Genomic DNA, 17,662 nt, shown 5'->3' on the forward strand with positions numbered 1-17,662 from the left:
CCCAGTGCTCCCTCTCCTGGGGGGAAGGGGTTGTTGCACTTGCAAGGAGCCAGGACAGGGTAATGCCTACAACCGAAGCAAAGGCCTATCAGTAGAACTTCAGCACTCTGTGAGGGGAGATCTTTTCGGGCAGAAGGACATCCACAGCCTCCTCAAAGCAGGAGGGCCTTCAGGCTCATTTAGCCTTTTCTATTGGGTGGAGTCTATCCCTCTATGTGAGAATATATGTCTCATTCTGTGAGAAACTCGCCAAATCCAACAAGATGCTCCTATCACCGGCTGAAGGTGAAGAGGAGTTTTCATTGATGAGGAAATTGCTGAGAATTTGGTTTTCTGGGCACTTCTTGCCAAATATAGATCCCCTGGGTAGAGCAAAACAAACTAAACCCTCTAAGTGGGGGTTAGCTGTAAGGTCACTTTTCTCTACTGATGGGTCTTGCTGAAATGGGTGGGGGTGGAAGAGGGAATGATAAGAATGATGATAATGATGATGACAACCAATGTGTGAAGCACTTTAGAGTTTACAAAGTGCTTTCACATTCATTATCTCATTTGATCCTCAATGATCCTGAGAGTTAGGTATTATTATCCCCATTTTACAGATGAGGAAACTGAGGCTCAGAGAGGTGAAGTGCCTGGCCCAAGGCCACACAGCCAGTAAGTGGAGGATGGGAGCTAGAGCCCATGTCTTGTGACGTCAGATGCGGCTCTTTCCCTGCTCTACTCTGCCTCCTGTCCTAGGAGGAATGGACGAAGAAAGCGGAGCTGTTCAGCCTGGAGAAGAGAAGACTCAGGGGGACAGGACTGCTGGCTTCATGGCTCTGAAGGACTGCCCCAGGAAGGGGGAGCTGTTGTGTTCTGAGTGAACAACAAACAGGGGCTTTGGAATCAGACAGAACTGAGTTCGAATTCTGGCTCTGCTATTTCTTAACTGTGTGGCCTTGGGCAATCACTTGACCTCTCTGGGCCTCAATTTTTTCTTCTGTTAATTGGAGAGGAGGGTGTTTGGAGGATTAGATGAAATCACATAGGTACAGCCCCGACCTATAGTAGGTGCTAACGACGTTAGTATCCTCATCCCACATCCTCTTAGAATTGTAGAGAAGCACATTTCCACCAATGAGAGGAAGCACTTTGTCATACCTTGACAGTTTCTGTCAAAGAAGGGAGGGAGCAATCTCCATTCACAGGAGTGTGCAAGCAGTGGCTGGGTGGGCGTTTTGCCACAGCTGAGGAGTTAGCTTCAGTAACCCTTATAATTATTTTATGCCTTGAAACTCCATCAGCCCCTGGACAGGTGCTGGTTTACTCCAGACCTCCCCTCACCCCCAGCAAGGACTGGGACCCCAGGGAGTAGTAAGCCCCAGCCTCTGTCTTTGGGAGCCCAGGACTTAGTGACTGGGGTGCAGTAGGAGCTCACCAGGAGCTGAGTTGTTCAGGCTGGAAGGCTTCGTGGAGCAGGGGCCTGCAGCTGGTTAGGAGTTAGGAAGGCAAGAGGAACACATTGCAGGCAGAGGTGGCAGCGACAGCCTCAGACTGGCCCAAGAGCCTGTGCTGACATACCCCGTGCTCTGTGATTGGTGTGGAGCTCACCCTATGCATAATGTGTTTCATTTCATCCATATAAGAAACCTGAGGCATATGTATTAATGCACCATTTTGCAGATAAAATGGAGTCTGAGAGGTAAAATGACTTGCTCAAAGTCACACAGTTTATTTAAGCAGTAAAGCAAAGATTCAAACCCAAGTCTGACTGTCCCCAGTGCCATCTCCACGGAGGTGACCTAATGCTTTCAGAGAGGGGCCTGAGGAAGGTCAAGGTGTGCCCAGGATGGCGCAGACCGGAGAGTTGTAGCTCAAGGCCGGTCTCGTTATGACCAGGCCCAGCAGAAAAAGACCAGGTGGTGGGGACTCTTCAACTTCACAATGCCAGGCTGTCACTAGCAAACACCTCCTCTCCATCTCCTGACCCCCTGGGTGGCCAAATTGCCTCATTAGCCTCTCTGTTACCTCCCTGTCCCAGACTGTGGGGGTCAAAACAAACACTCCAAGGGCTATCAGTGGGAAACCCTGTTTCCTCACCCAGAGGAGCAGAAACAGCAGGCCTTGGGGGCAGGGAGAGGAAGGGGAGAATTGGCCTGGAGACAAAGGCACCAGGTGGACACCAAAACCTGGGCTAAGTGAGGCCACATCACCGTGAAGCCAGCCTCAGGCCCCAGAGGCTTGGCTTAGTGTTAAGAGCCTTTTAGATTCTGGAGTTTCAGAGTAGAAGGGACCTCAGGGGTCTCAATTCCAGCCCCTGTCTAGGAAGGAAGCCCCCCTACAGCCTCCCTGATGGTCTCTAGCCCCTGACGGCACATACCCCACCCCATCTCCACTGTGGATGGCTCCACTGCGAAAGGGTTTGTTTTCACATTGAGCTGAGCCTGCCCTATCTCCTGGGACTCACCTGCCAGTGCCGTCTCTGCCCTGGGGGTCCACAGAGCCCAGCTGCCCTCAGACCTGGCATGCCCTCAAAGGGCATGACCATGCCCCTCAGGCTAGCTCTTGATTCCAAGTCCAAGAGCTCAGTCATTAGGATCGTGCTTTATAGGCTATAGTACGAAGACCCTCCCTCATCCTGTCATCTCTCCAATCTGTGTTCTGGGGTATGTGCCGTGTCAGGCCTGGGCGGAAGAACCATCTGAGGTTTGTGATGTAGCCTGGGCCTTTGGAGTGAGTCTCTCCCATATCCTGGTCCTTGGCATCTGGGCTGGAGGGTCCTGAGAACAATGCTGGACATTCCCAGCCTCCTGGACCTTAGTGCTGCCCATTCTCCTCTGTGGGATCCTACTCAGATTTCCACAAGCAAGGCCAATTCTTAGTTTTCTTGAGGGCTGTGCTGGCCTAGCAGAGACCTTGCTGTCACATCTGTTCTTTCTGGCCACAGACCCTGGTGCTAACAGCTGGTGCAACCTCCCAGCCCATGTACTCAGGGCCTCAGTGCCATGTGTGGTGCCTGTGGCTAGCTCCCCATGGGATGCAAACATCAGGAGATCCAGATGATACCTTGTTCCTCTCTAGGGCCTGGCCTAGATTGGGTACACATATATTTACTTATCCATCCATTCATCTAGGGATTCATTCATTCATGTATTCATTCACTTATTCGTTCATTCATTTCTCCTACATGCCTAATGTGGGCCAGGCTCAGGGGAGCCAGAGAGGAAAGCCTTCCATGAGTAACCAGTCTAGTAGGGGAGGCAAGAATAGACACAAGGAGAGGACATTAGAAATAGGCCCAATCACAAACACAAGCTAAGAGCTGTGGGTGCCCCAAGGAAGGGAAATCAAGGAAGACTTCCCAGCTAAAGCTCAGAGAATGAGCAGGAGTTTACCTGGTAGCAGCAGGACAAACGGAAGTCAATAGGAGAAGGATTTGTAGCAAAGGGGGCAGCCTATGTACAGGCTTGGGCCCCTCAAAGACTTTAAGTAGTCGGTTAGAGCTGGAGCACAGGAAGGCCTCTCAGGGGTGGGGCAAACAGAGCCTTGTGCTGAAAGGGAGCCCTACCACTCTGACACTTGATGCTCTTTGGAGTCTGATAAACACACCTACTGATTTTTATCACACATTCTGTGCCCAAAAAACAGCCTGACCTGTCCACACAGGCCCCCTCCCCACCCCCATACACACACACATTGTGGACAGGTGAGTAGTGTGAGAGCAGGATGCTGAGGGTGACAGGTGCAGGGTCAGCAGGGAGGTGATGGGAGGTCAGGGAAAGGGAATGACAGGTAACGTATGTTTTTGAATGACTGCAGTTAGGATCACAGACTGGAGGGGGAGTAAAAGGGGCCAGAAGTCTAGTGTAGTGACCCAGGCAAGATGTGATGGGGCCCGGATGGGGAGAGTGGCAGTGGAGATGGGAGGATAGATTCAAAACCTTTAGGAAATTTAGTCTACAGGGTTTGATGTCTGGTCAGAATAGGGGAGGGGAGGGCGGTGACTAGGTCCAGTCTAGGTCCAAGTCACCCTGTTTCACTGACCACACGGCCCTACCTTTCCTGCTCATGCCCTTGCCTCTGCCCTCAGGAATCTTCCACTTGATTCAGATCAAGAAAGTCAGGAAGCAAGACTTCCAGAAAGAGGCACAGAACTTCCGGCTACTCCCCAGCACCCATGAAGGTGAGACGTCGGGCTGAGGACTGGGGCCTGGGAAAAGAGCCCGGCCAGAGGCCAGGGCCTCATGAGGAGTTCCAGGCTGCTGGTGCTGGGAGGGGGGCAGGGTGGTTGTCAGCCACAGACGTCAGTTCCCGGCACAGGAATCCAGTGGGCGTCTGGGCCAGAGATTTCTCAACTCAGGGCGCTTGGGAGCGGGAAGGTGAAGCAGAACCATCTGGATTTGGTCCTGGGAGTGAGGGAGACAGGACTGTGGAGGAGGGAGGCCTGAGCCCTCAAGCCCCAATGCTGCCTACCCACGCTGTATTGGAACGTTTCCCGCTGAAACCCTCCTAACCACTTTCCTTCTGATGCCCTTAACTTGCTCTACGGTATCCCAGGGAAGACGGATCCAGGTGGGGCTTTAAGTGGGGGAGAGGAAGTCACAGATGGGAGTGTCACTAACAGGTGTTAGGAAGCCAGCCCAGCCCCCAGATGCTGGTTGGTTGAAGTTGGGGTCACGTGCCAGAACTGATTGGGATGTGGGGTTATGATGGAAATATCCATCCCCTTCCTCCTATGAGCTCCAAACTCAGGCCCTCACCATTCTTCTTGTCCCAAGTTTTTCCCACCCCAGTCACTCTGCCTCTTTTGTGCACATGCATGCACCCCTGCACACACACATACACACCCCCCTCAGCCCCCTTCCCCCCCCACACACATACCCCTCTGCTTTTCTCCATGCAGGTCACTGGAACATTTTCCTAGCCCAGACCCCGGAGCTGAAGGTCACAGCCAGTCCAGACAAAGCAACCAAGACCTTATAATAAAGACCTAAACAGTTGCAGATATGAGCTTTATCATTTTTGTTGTTATATATTAATAAATAACAAGCTGCATTACCCCTCAATCCTGCCTGCTGAGTTTTATGTCCAGTCCCCGCACGTTCCCACAGGGACTACAAGGCGGGCCTGCCCATCCCCATTTTGCAGGGCTAGAGACTGAGATGCAGCCGAGGCAGAGACCGGCCCTGTCCTCATGGTGAATTGTTACCGGAGCCAGGGCTAGCTCCCCCAGCCTCACTGCCCAGGCCTTTGTCTGCTGCCCGTGGCCTCCCCCCCTGCTCTGTACTGCTTCTGTCCCTGGCCCCCCAGCTATGGCTCCTCCTGCTTTTATGGGCGGCCCCCCTCCTGGAGCTCATTGGCACTGAGCCTAGGAAAGGGACTGCCTCTAGATAGCCAGTGGAGGGGGAAATGGAGCCTCAAAGCACTTTGCCAGCAAATCTTCCAGGGATCCTTACGATTGTCAGCCCCATTCTACAATGAGGACACTGAATTTAGGGAGCAGCAGTAATTTGCCTGAAGCCACAGAGCGGGGCAGTGGCAGAGGTAAAACTGGTGCCAGGTCTCTTGCTCCAGGCTAGCCCTCCCCCCCCCCCCCCCCCCCCCCCCCCCCGGTCCACCGTGACCAATGTCATAAACCCAAATATTCTCACCTCCGAGGATTTCCAAGACTTGGCAGTCAAATTGCCAACCCTGGCACCACCATCTGGGAAGAAAGCCTAACAGTTACGATGAAAGACAACATTAATAATTTATCCTGCCTACATGTACAATTACTTGCAATTTCAAAGATGTTTTAATGCTCATGATTTCACTTAAGGTGAACGAACAGTGTAGGAATCACCCGCACCTTAGAGAGAAGGAAACAGAGGATCAGGATCGGCCAGTGTCTTCCCTCAAAACTTCACAGTGACAACAGGTGAGGCCAGGACTAGACCTCAGCCTACGGACTCCCAGACCCATGGTCTTGCTCCAGGACAGAGCTGCCCTCCACCCCAAGCCTGTGGGAAGCTGTGGAGAGGTGATGTAAAGTGGCCTATGGGCTGGAGTTCTGCCACCTGTAGTCACTTGGAGGGCTCTGACTATTGTTTCCAGAGCCTTGCTCTTTGTACCCGGGTGTCTGAGGGAGGCCTGGGAAGTCTGCTAAGCAGCCTATCACTGCCGCCCTCACTGAGCAGGGGCCAATGTCGCACTGCCCAAACTCCCCCTGCGAGCTCCCACGGGCCTGGTTTGAGAGTCTGGGGTTTGAGGAACATGGCTGGAATCTCCCCCTCCTCCCCTGAGTAGGAAGACGTTAGCTCTTCACAGCCTCCACCTGTCCATCCAAGAGAAGACAGCATTCTGGCCTTGCTCGCTCACCATGTAGGGTTAGCTCGGAACTCCGGGACGATGAACTCTGAGCATCTCACATTTAAGGCGCAGGAATCTGAACGCTCAGCCATTTACGTGGTGAACTCCGTCAGCCATCAACTTGGCTCAGGTGTCTCTTCTCAGGAAAGTTTTCCTGGATACCCCCACCCCCGCCCCTGCACAACGGCCCCTCCCCTCTGCTGGAGAATGGGGTTGGAGGCAGGACTCTAATCAGAAGTGGCTCCGGGCCTCAGCACAGGAATGGACTTCCCTGTATACTTTCCCTGGTATTGCAGGCCAACTGCCTTCCTGGTTTCTTTGAGGGGCTTATCCGAAGCCTGTGTGGTTCACCCCAAACCTTTTCTGCCATGGGAGACATGTTCAGCATATCAGCATCTCCTCCTTTGGGTCCAGACGTTTCTGAGTGTGCACACACAAGGCTTGCCTTGGGAACCGCTCAGCAGCTTGCTGGTGGTTTTACACCCCTCTGACTTGTTGTCTTCCCCTTTCGTGTGTTCGTTCGTGAAACACTTGCTAAGCTCCTCTGCGATAGGACATTATGCTAGACGACCCACACAGTGTAAGGAACCAACCCGGCTCTGCCTGTCCTTAGGGAGCCAAAGTCTTGAGGAGGAGATGGGGCATCACAACACCTTGTCACCTGCTGTGACAACAGGGCCATGGGGAGTACAAGCTTGCCCAGACTGAGGACGTTTCAGCAGGCTCTGAAGGATGAGGAGGATGTGAAGAAAAGGTGGAGGGAGGGAGACGGTGCAGGGAGAGACATGCATGGAAGATGTAAAAAAGCATGTCATAGGGAGAATCACCAACAGCTCACTGGACAGCTTGAGGCAGAGCTAAGGGAGGTGAGGCTGAAGACCCAGCTGAGAAGCTCTGGCTTCATCCGAGGGCAGCTGCGAGCCGTGGAAGGGTTTCAGTGCCTGGGTCAGGTCTGTGGGTTAGCAAGCTGGCTCTGGTTGCTGGGTGAAGACCAGCATGGCTGAGCGAGGCAGACACCAGGTACGAGGCTGTTGTGAGAGTCCTTGTGAGGGATGACGACGGCCTGGGCAGGAGAAAGGCGGTGGGGCTAGAAGGGAAGGCCACGCTAATGACGCTAATGGAGGACTGGATGAGGGAGAAGAAGGAGGGTAGGGCACAGCTGTGTTTCACATGGGGCCTGGGGAAGAACTCAGAAGATTCAGCTGAGCACACGTTGAGTCTCAGGAGATACCCCTGGCTCGTGGGGTATATTATGGATCTGGGAGAAGGCTCGGCCAGAGACAGGGGTTTGGGAGCCATTGGCATGCAGGTGGTAACTGAAGCCAGGAGGTGGGTGGCACCAGCCTGGGAGAGACTGTAGAGTGAAGAGAAGAGACAGATGAGCATCAGCAAAGGAACCACCGTGGAGGCAAGAGGGAAGCCAAGAGGGTATGGTGGCGGAGAGTTCAATCACACAAGGCCTGGAAGGGTCTCCCTCTGCCCTCAGGGGTGAGGGGGCTTCTGGTGCCTGTGGAAATGGGCAATGTCAGGAGAGCTGGGAGGCAGGAACAGGTTTTGGGAGGCTGAGGTGGTGTCAGGGAGGCGGGGAAACAGACAAGTCTTTGAAGAACCTTGGTGGTAAAGGAGAGGGGAGAAGCAGAGCAGTGGCTGGCAGTGGACATGGATGGAAGAAGCAGGTTTCTCAGATGGAAGAGATGTAAGTGAGTCTTGGTGATGATCCCTTATCACCTCCTCACAGGACAGGGGAAAGGAGAAGGAACAAGAGAGTGGAAGAAGGGAGGTTTAAGGACAAGTTAAAATCTACTCTGCCTCAGCCACTAACTAACTCACTGTGTAACCCTGCTGGTCTCCCCGTGTGTGTGATGACAGAGAAGGAAATGGTGGTCTTCCAGGACTACCCAGCTTTCCACTCATGAGGCTCCCAGAGATCCCAGCAGGGAGTCCTACTTGGTGGCCAGGCTAGGCACAGGCTGGGCTCTGGATGCAAGAGTGATGTCCCCTCCCCCATGCCCAGCCATGAGATAACAAGGCACATTCAAGTCTGTTGTTTCATCTGATCCTTAGGACAACCCAGTGAGATGGGGACTGTCAACCATATTAAGAGATGAGGAAACTGAGGCACATACAGGGAGAGGAAATGACCTAACCAAGATCACATACTGGTAAATGGAGGGGTTGGATTCTAGCTAAGGTCTGTCATTCTGTACCCTGATGGATCCCAGAACACTGGAAGTGCCAGGTCCTGGGCTGGGGCAGGTGCAGCTGACCTGGGCTCAGAGCCTCCACCTTCCCAGGTAGCTTCCTGGCCCCCAAACCTGATAGTCCAATTATGATGCCAAGCCTGGCCTCCGGGTTTCCTCCTCTTCCAGTAGCTATGAAGCCACCTCCCCCTGTCCCCCCACGAACCCTGGGCTCTGGGAAATGGCAGTATTTCTGAGAAACAGGACGTGGCCTGTGGTTTGGGGCTGGCTTGGGGGTAAGGGAAGGCCTGGGGCCCCACCAGGCACAATGGCATCTCTCGGCAGGGCAGGCCCAGCCACCCCCTTCCCCTCACCCTGGTCTCTGGAAGACACCCTGCCTGCCTTCTCCTCCTGTAAGGCCAGTTTATAGAAGATGAACAGGAGGTATTGCAGGAGGCTGACTGAAGTTGGAAGGGGGTGGGGTGGCATGGATTTCTGAGTACAGAAAGTTATCTCAGACCTTCTAGAGTGGGAATTAGGACCTGGATCTCTGGCCCCAGCTCAAGGCTGCTTGAATGACCATATGACATCAGAGGTCTTTCCCCAATCCTACCTTTATCACCTCTGGCACAAAACAGAGCCACAAGATTTGCCCAAAGTCCAACAGCAACCTACAGTTGGGCTCTAATGGAGCCCGCAGGGTCTGACTCCCACATTCACTCCCCTCTCCGTGCCCCATGATGTTGGGGCTAGGGGTGGAATTAGTCTTCCTATCAGCTCCCCTGCTGCCAGCAACCCCCTCCCCTTCCCCTTCCCCTTCCCAGCAAGTCTTACCCACCAACCCAGAATGATCTTTCAGAAACACAAATCTTACCCTGTTTCCTTCATTAAGCCCCTTCTTCGATACCTTCCCTCCTGGACCCCTGAAGATCTAGTTCTTGCTGCCTTTTTGCCCCCAATTCCCCCATCATCTGTCCCAGCAGCGCTCCAGGGTCCAGTTTGCTGCCCTACCTGACCCAGGTGGGATGGATCTGGGCTCCAAGAAGACCTGAGGCACAGACTCTGACACCATCACGACATTCTGTTGACCCCTGCATACCAATCTGTTCTTCCCAACCAACTCTTTCAAGAAGCAGACAGCACACTGCACTGCTCAGGTGCCTATTAGCTCTCAATCAGACAGGGTACAAAGGATCTGCCCTTCCAATTCCTATAGAAAGATTCTGGGGGAACAACTCTGGTTGGTTCATCTTGGGTACATAGATGGTGGTCTGGGCTGAGGTATCAGAATCATGACTGGAGTTGGGGGGGTGGGGAGCAGTTCCCTCAAATGAGGAGGTGGCACCCACACACAGTCACTACAGGGATCCCTGTTCCCAGTCACCACCACTACAATTTTGGATCACTTCTTAAACCAGTGTCCTTGCTTCCACACCTTAAACATGCTATTCCCTCTTTCTGGAGTGCCTTTCCTTAGTCCCTTCCTGCAGTATTCCAGCTTATGCTCCAAGTCCTCCTCAGAAAAAGCCCTCACTGGGCCTCCCTGCTGCCCCAACATCATATGCCCTTCGGTAACCAAACTCATGCTTTTGTATTGCAATGATGTGTTCCTGAGCCCTTCTCCCACTGGACAGTAAGCTGCTTGAGCCAGAGACCACGTGGTGGTTATCTTTCCATCCCCAGCCCCTGGTCCACAGGAGGCATTCAGTGTATGCTTATTGAAGAAGGAAATGAGGGAAGGAAGAATGGCATTAATGGTGAAGACAACAGTGAGACGTGGCTGACTCCTGACATATAGCAGGTGCTCAGTAAGTGGTTGTTGAGCCCTTGAGTGATCACCACTACCATTCTCACCACCATTACCACTGCCACCACCACCAGGGCCGCACCTCACATTGTAGGGTCCAGGAAGGAAAACAAATGGGGCCTACACATCACACCCTACATGTTTAAAAGTTACAAATCAAACTAATAAACTATTAAATAAATACATTCTATCTTTCTACCTTGACAAATAAACCTTCTTAATGACTTAAAAGCCCAACTTCAAATCTAAAATTGTCTGACCTCTTCTTTGCCAGAACATGGAAACACATGGAGAGCTGACCTTTGGCCCCTGACTTCCTCCTTTCAGTCCACCTTGCTTCTTATTTCAACTCTGTCCTGTAGTGTGAAGGGCCTCGTACACACAGGTGTAGACACCCCAGTCTGCAAGTCTTTGATGTTTTTAAAACACGTCCAGAATGCTTTTATACTCCTCCCATTGAGAAGTCTGGCCCATGTCCTCTCCCCTTATATCTGGGTGGGCTCTGACTCATTTTAGCCAATAGAATGAAGCAGAAATTATTCTGGGTGACTTCCAAGCCTGGGCCACAAATGGTGATGCAGCTACTGGCTGTTTAATGAGATACTTGCCCTTCGCATCTGGAACCACTAGGCAAGAAGTCTAACTAACTCTGAGGTCACCATGCTGTGAGGAAGCCCAAGCACCTGGAGAACACACAGCGATACTCCAGTCAACAGCCCCAGCTGAGCTCCCTGCCGACTACTAGCATGATCTGATATATGGATAAACAGATGATTTCAGCCCCCAGTCACTGAGTCTTCTCCGTGGAGGCCCAGACATCATGGAGCAGACAAAACCATTCCCATTGTGCCCTGCTCAGCTGACCCACAGAATTCATAAGCATTAAAAAAACAACCGTCTTAAGCTGCTCAGTTTGGGGGTACTTTGTTACCTAGGGATAGTAACTGAAAAATGTCCAAGCTTCATCCAAGCCCACCTCCCTTCTCCCCACTTTCTGGGCAAACTATCCCTCTGGCTTAAAGAACAGACTTGGAGAAGAGGACTATGCAGTCCTGGAAGCAGACTTGGGCTGTTTGGGTAGAGAATTCTAGGACCCTGGGTTCCCAGAGTGTGGGGAAGGAGGGGGGGCACATATCCTCTTGAACCAATGGACTCCTTGTGCTATGGGGAGGGGTGCAGCTGGAAGAAGGTCAGAGAGGGGCCTGGGTCTGAGAGTGGTGCTGGCCTCCACCATCCCCCACCACCACTATCACCACCCACTACTACCAGCATGGGTAATGCAACTGTCCTGTGTGTCCCACCGTGCCCTCAGAAAGACCCCGGTCTGGCGAGGGAGAAAGAGACATCAACAATGGCGATTGAGTGACACGTGCTTTGACAGAAGAAAGCACAGGGGCCATGAGAGACCATGACGGAGGAGAGGAGTATCAGAGAAAGTGTCCTGGAAGAGGGGGCACCCAAAATGCAGGTTTTAAAGAAGTAGCCAGAAGAAGTGGGGGAATCATGTTCCAGCCCTGGGAAACACATTCAGAAGCCTGGAGACGAGTCGTACATCTGGGGAAGGGCGAGCAGATCAGGCCGACGCGAGAGTTGCACTGGCCCAGTGCAGGCAGGGTGGTACAGGCAGCAGGGGATTGGCGGGTGGCACAGACAGTCTCCAGAGAGAAACCAGAGAGGCAGGCAGAGGCCAGCTCTCCTAGGGCCCTCAGAACAGGGCCGATGTGCAGGAAGGATGTGCTGGCATTGCTGTCAATGTTGGTGCCTGTTCTGATTGCCCAGGGCCCATCCCAAACCAGTAGTTACTCTGAATATCACTCCCCAGCCTCCACCCAACCCCCATCCCCGCCCTTTTTCTTGAGCCTGGAAGGATTTTCAGCGGGGATATAATTCAATCAGATGTGTGTTTTACAAAGATCTGTCAGGCTTCTGTGGGAGAAAGACTTAGAGGGAGCCAAGAACGGGAGCTGAGAAATCTATGAGTAAGCCCTCACAGCTACCAGTGAGAGGTGATGGCAGTCTGGACTAGGGCGTGGCAACACATGGAGAGAAATTGATGGAGTTATTCTTTAGAGGGCTGAAGCAACAGAAGCAAGGGTAAACCAGACATGGTCCCTGCCTTCCATGAGCTCAACAGAGAAACAGCAGAGAAAAAAAAGGTGTGGACATACCGAGCAATTAAAATCTGCTCAGTGAATCCTCCCCATGAATCTCAGAGGCAGGTACCAGTATTCTCCTTTTGCAAATGAGGAAGAGTGATGCGTTGTGGCAGATACTCTTGGGTGCCCACCCAGTAGTCATTCCCTTACCTCCTCTGTGCTAACAGAACCCCACTGGACAGGTGCTCAGCACCTGGGGTGAACTACTGAATGACCTAAGCGAACCTTAGCAACCCACTCTCCTCTGCTGGTGACTGGTCTAGGGCTGGGTATGTGATCCAACCTGGTGGGTTGTGGAAGGGGGGATTTTCCTCCTCAAAGGAGAGAGTCCTGTGAAGAGAAAGTCTTTTTGCTACCGCCCTGTTTTGCTTCTTACTTCAGATGCCATCGGCTAAGGACGTGAGATAGGGAGCTGCGGCAGCCATCTTGTGGCCATGAGGCTAAGGATATGAAAACCAGCCATGCTAAGGAAGGCTGAAAAGAGCTGAGTCCTCAGTGACATCAATGACTCACACTGAGCCAATCTGGGGACCACCTACGTCTCTTGTGAGGCAAACAACAGATGTCCTTATAGCTTATGCCACTGCAGCAATGCTGCCAATGACCCTCTCATCCCTTTAACATTTTCATACACACTGGCTCCCACTGTGCTTTCACTCCCAAAAGCCAGCACCTGCTTCCCCTTGTCAGAGGATGGCCTTCAGGCTGCTGGAACCCACTTTGCCTATGAGCATGAAAAGCCAGAAGAGCCTGGGAATTTATACCCCTGCCCCACCTCAAGGGAGGCCCTTAACCAGTGACAGATGAGTATGGAGGGGTCAGTCCTCCAGCTGCCTTGCACTGACCTGGCCAGCTCTGAGGAGTGACATGCACTGTCCTCGGAGCTCCTCTATAAGATGGAGCCGAAGTTTCTCTTTGTGGGACTTGTCTTGATGTCACCCCCCACCCCCCACCACCACCCACCTCCAGTCCTACTTCTCACTCTGGTTTCTCTTGGAAACCTTCTTCCTAATACACATCATTTTCACATGACTCCTTGCCTTAAGTTCTGTTTCTAAGAATCCCAACCTAAGACAGCCACTATTAGTCAAGTTTTCTATACTTGCAGCCTAAAGCATCCTAACAGTCATAACATAGCAAGGGGAAGGTCTTACAGCAAGTTTGCTCAAATGTAGTTTTCCTGCTTGCAAATCCTATGGTTTTTGTAAACGAACTAATTAATAAGCTGGTGATTAAAAATTATTTTTGTAAAGTGCTGTGTTCCAAACATAATTAGCTGGCTCATGGCAGCTAATCACTACTGAGTATCTCCCATGAACCAGCACCAGGCTGGCTTTACCTCAGTGGCCCCACTCAATCTTTACCAGAACCCTATGAAGTGAATATGATTTGTATTAGTTTTCTATTACTGGGTCACAAACTACCACAAATCTAGCAGCTTAAAACACATTTATTATCTCACAGTTTATATAGGCCAGAAGTCTGGGCACGGCTTAGCCGGGTTCTCTGCTTCAGGATCTCACCAGTCCACGATCCAGGTATCCACAGGGGTGTGGTCTCATCTAAGACTCAACTGGGGAAAAGACCCACTTCCAAGTTCCCCCAGGTTATTGGTAAAATTCATCTCATTGCGGTTATAGGACTGAAGTCCCTCTTTTCTTGCTGGCTGCCAGCCAGGGGCCAGCCACTCTCAGTTCCTAGCGACTACCAGCTGGTCTTACAACAACAGCTTACTTCTTCAAAGTTAGGAACAGAGTCTCTGACTCCATGGAGGATCTAGTTCCTCTCTTAAGGGCTCTTACCTGATCACATCAGACCCACTCAATCTCCCCTTTGAGTGACTTAAAATCAACTGATTTGGGACCTCAATTCTACAAAATCCCTTCACCTTTGCCACATTCCACTGGCCAGAAGCAAATCACAGGTCCCACCCACCCTCAAAGAGAGGGATTATGCAAGGTGTGAACATCCTGGGGAACACCATGGGGGCTGTCTGCCACGCTATTGTTATCCTGATCGCACAGTTGGGGAAACCGAGGCAAAGAGGAGTTTAGTAATCTTATCCAAAGTCATGCTGCCAATGAGTAGGGGTGGAATGTGGTTTCCAACCCGAGTACTCTAGTTCAGAGCCTGCACTTTTAACTGTGACCCTGCACTGACTAGCTTCTGCCCCAAGTACTGCCCCTTTCCTTATGTCCCCTAACCCCCTCAATAATCATAAAGAGGAAACAGAGGCTCAGAGAGGTTAAAAGACTCACCCAAGGTCACAGAGTGGTGGAGTCAGAGTAACAAACCAGGTTTATCAAACTCCCAAACCCAAGATTTTAACCAGTAATAAAAGACAGTGCCTTAACAGAGGAACAGAGTGCTGAAAAAGTTCATGGGAGGGGCACCTGGGTGGCTCAGTCAGTTAAGCATCCCGGCTCTTGATTTCGGCTCAGGTCATGATTTCAGAGGTCAGGCTCTGGATTGACAGCACTGAGCCTGCCTGGGATTCTCTCTCTCCTTCTCTCTCTGCGCCTCCCCTGCTCGTAATCTCTCTCGAAATAAATAAATAAACTTAAAAAAAAAAAAAAAGTTCCTGGGAGGTAAAGAACACCCCACTGGGACCGGGATGGGACAGGAATGGAAGAGGTAGCCTTTCAACAGGGTCATGAGGAAATGACAAAGTCTGGCTATTTGAAATAGAGTAGGGGGGTGGTAAGGAGGAAGTATTTTTCCACGGAAGGGACAGCTTGGGCAAAGGCAAGTAAGCAGGAAAGCACAGATGTTGGGATGAGGTGGAAATGGAGGGTGGCTTCATACCAAGATGAGGGACTGTGAGAAAGCAGCAGGAGATGTGGCCAGGACCCAATCTGGAACACCATCATAAGGAGTCAGAGTCTTATTTTGAAGGCAACTGGGAGCCACAGCACGGTATTGAGCAGCAGCAGCCATTCAGCAAAATACCTTTAGAGGTAGGTGTTAATGGCAGAGTGTGAGAGAGGGGACTGTTAGGAGTTTTCCTGCTTCTAATGGCCTTTCCCACTCAAGGACACCTTTGATTCTCAAGGTTGTGCCCATTTTGTGAGCAAGGACACCGATATCCTGGAGGACACAGTACACTATAAGGGAAATAAAACTAAGTCGTGGGGCCAAATGTCCCACTTCAGTCAGGATACTGTGGGGATTGGAAGCAAAGACTGTATTTTTCTAACAATATGGCTCATTTATCCTTTGCACATGCCACATTCAGGCACCAGAATCAACATGGCATTTGTTCAAAATGTGGATTTTGAGGCTCCAAGCCCCAAGGTTCTGATTCAGCAGGTGTGGAGTGGGGCCAGGTTTTGGCATTTTAAACAAGCTCCCCAGGCAGACTCAAAGGTCCAGGCTGCCCCTTTAGGAAACCCTGAAGAGCAGGGGCACCGGGGTGGCTCAGTGGTTAAGCGTTGGACTTCTTTGGCTCAGGTCATAATCTCATGAGTTCCAGCCCCGCGTCGGGCTCTGTGCTGACAGCTCAGAGCCTGGAGCCTGCTATGCTCTGTCTCCCTCTCTCTCTGTCCCTCCCCCACTTGCTCTCTCTCTCTCTAATATAAACAAACATTTAAAAAAAAAATTAAGAAACCCTGAAGAGCATAAGGTTCAAAACTTGGGTCATAGAGACCAGCCTTTCCCCTCAAGGCCTTCTCCTCCTCCCCATCCTCTAGTGGTTGCTCGCCGAGTCAGACTTCATCAGCCATCCCAGCAACATTTTAAGAGCTGGCTGCCTGAGCTGAATGCTAGTATTACTGGGGAAACCGAGGCCCGGGGCGCCCATGACGTGCCCCGGGTCCGTGCGCCTTAAAAAGCGCGATTCGAACTCGAGGCGGCGGCTCCGGGAGGGCTCCACTTCCCGCGGCTGCCAGCAGGGGTACGCGGAGCCTGGGGATCCGCAGGCAGGAGGCGGGGGTCGGGGCGGGGGCGCTGGAAGAACGGGGGCTTTGATTTCCATCTCCCGGCGCAGACCCAGACACTAATTAAAATCGCCTGGGCCGCGGGGGCGGCGGGGCGGGCACAAAGCCGGCTTTGACCGGGAGGCGGCGGCGCTGGCGGGCGCGGGGCCGCGCCGCACAGGGGCCGCTTGTGGGACGTGTTTGTTTTTGCTCGTAAAGCGCGGCAGCCGAGCGGTGCCCGGGCGGCGAGGGGGGCCGGAGCCGGGAGAGGGCCCCTGAGGCCACGGCCGCCCGCCCCCGCTCGGCCCGCTGCACGCCGCTCCCGCTCCGCTGCCCTCGACCCCAGCCCCCCCCGCCCCCGCTGCCGACCGCTCCCGGCCTCAGTTTCCCCGTGTATTACATGGTAATGATGATAACCTAGTAGCATTACTGAAAATGTTTATTGGGTCTTTACTGTATTCCAGGCCCTGGGCTGAGACCTTCTTCCACTTCGTTTTTAGTCCTCCCAACTTCATTAATATCCCCATTTTACAGATGAAGCCTGGAGAGGTTGACCTTGCCCAAGGTCACACAGCTCTAAATGAGAGAGCCAGGCCTGGAATCCAACCCTGTGTCTCCAGAAGTTATAGGAGGCTGTCTTCCAGCAGAAGGAGTGCAAGGCTAGGGCCAGATGGGTTCGGCACAGGAAGGTGGGTTTCAGCAGGAGGAATGTTCCTAGTCAGAGTTTGCTCACTCCCTATCAAGCTGTCCATTAGACTGGGCTCCCCAGCACTGGGGTGTTCAAGCAGAGTCCTAACACAACCAGTGGTGGCACTATGAGGTCCCTTCCAGCCCTGGTCTTTAGGATCCCTGACTATGGACGAAGGCACTGCCCTGCAGGGGAGGCACCTTCTTCCATCCTGGGCTGCCCTAGGTATTGGGGGTGGAGTGGGGTGCAGGTCTGTAGGTGGGTGGGGACCAGGAAAAAATGGGAGCCTCCTCCTTGGAAGCCTCTGTGGTTAGAGGGATCCCCTGCCTCATGGTCAGAGAATCACTGAACCTTAGGCTCGCCCTCTGGGCCTTTACACTCTAGCCTCCTGTGATCAGGATTTGCTCCAGCCGTGCGGATCTCTCTTCCACCGACTTCTCACCTGACTTCTGCTCACACTTTAGTTATCAGCTTAGAGCAAGTTCTACTCTCTCAGCACCCACCATTTGTCCTTTGGAATCCCCCTCACAGTGGTAATAATGTGCTCAATGACCTTGCCTTTCTTGTCAGATCAGGGCTGCTAAGGG

At 52.4% G+C, this 17,662-nt stretch overlaps 1 protein-coding gene across 2 annotated transcripts in view; it reads left to right on the forward strand.

Moving 5' to 3' along the window:
• The window catches only part of CHRDL2 (chordin like 2), a 32,808-nt gene extending 27,569 nt beyond the window's left edge, over nt 1-5,239 (forward strand). The window contains exons 10-12 of one of the 2 annotated variants that reach the window (XM_007099094.3): nt 603-657; nt 4,073-4,165; nt 4,886-4,970. In XM_007099094.3, coding sequence (XP_007099156.2) covers nt 603-657; nt 4,073-4,163 — 146 coding nt within the window. In that variant the 3' untranslated portion in view covers nt 4,164-4,165; nt 4,886-4,970. Of the gene's footprint in view, nt 1-602; nt 658-4,072; nt 4,166-4,885 lie in introns of both variants that reach the window. The other variant, XM_015536996.2, reaches the window with a different exon arrangement.
• The last annotated feature ends 12,423 nt before the right edge of the window (nt 5,240-17,662 follow it).

The sequence above is a fragment of the Panthera tigris genome, chromosome D1 (assembly GCF_018350195.1).
Source record: "Panthera tigris isolate Pti1 chromosome D1, P.tigris_Pti1_mat1.1, whole genome shotgun sequence".
In the NCBI taxonomy this organism is placed as follows: Eukaryota; Metazoa; Chordata; class Mammalia; order Carnivora; family Felidae; genus Panthera; species Panthera tigris.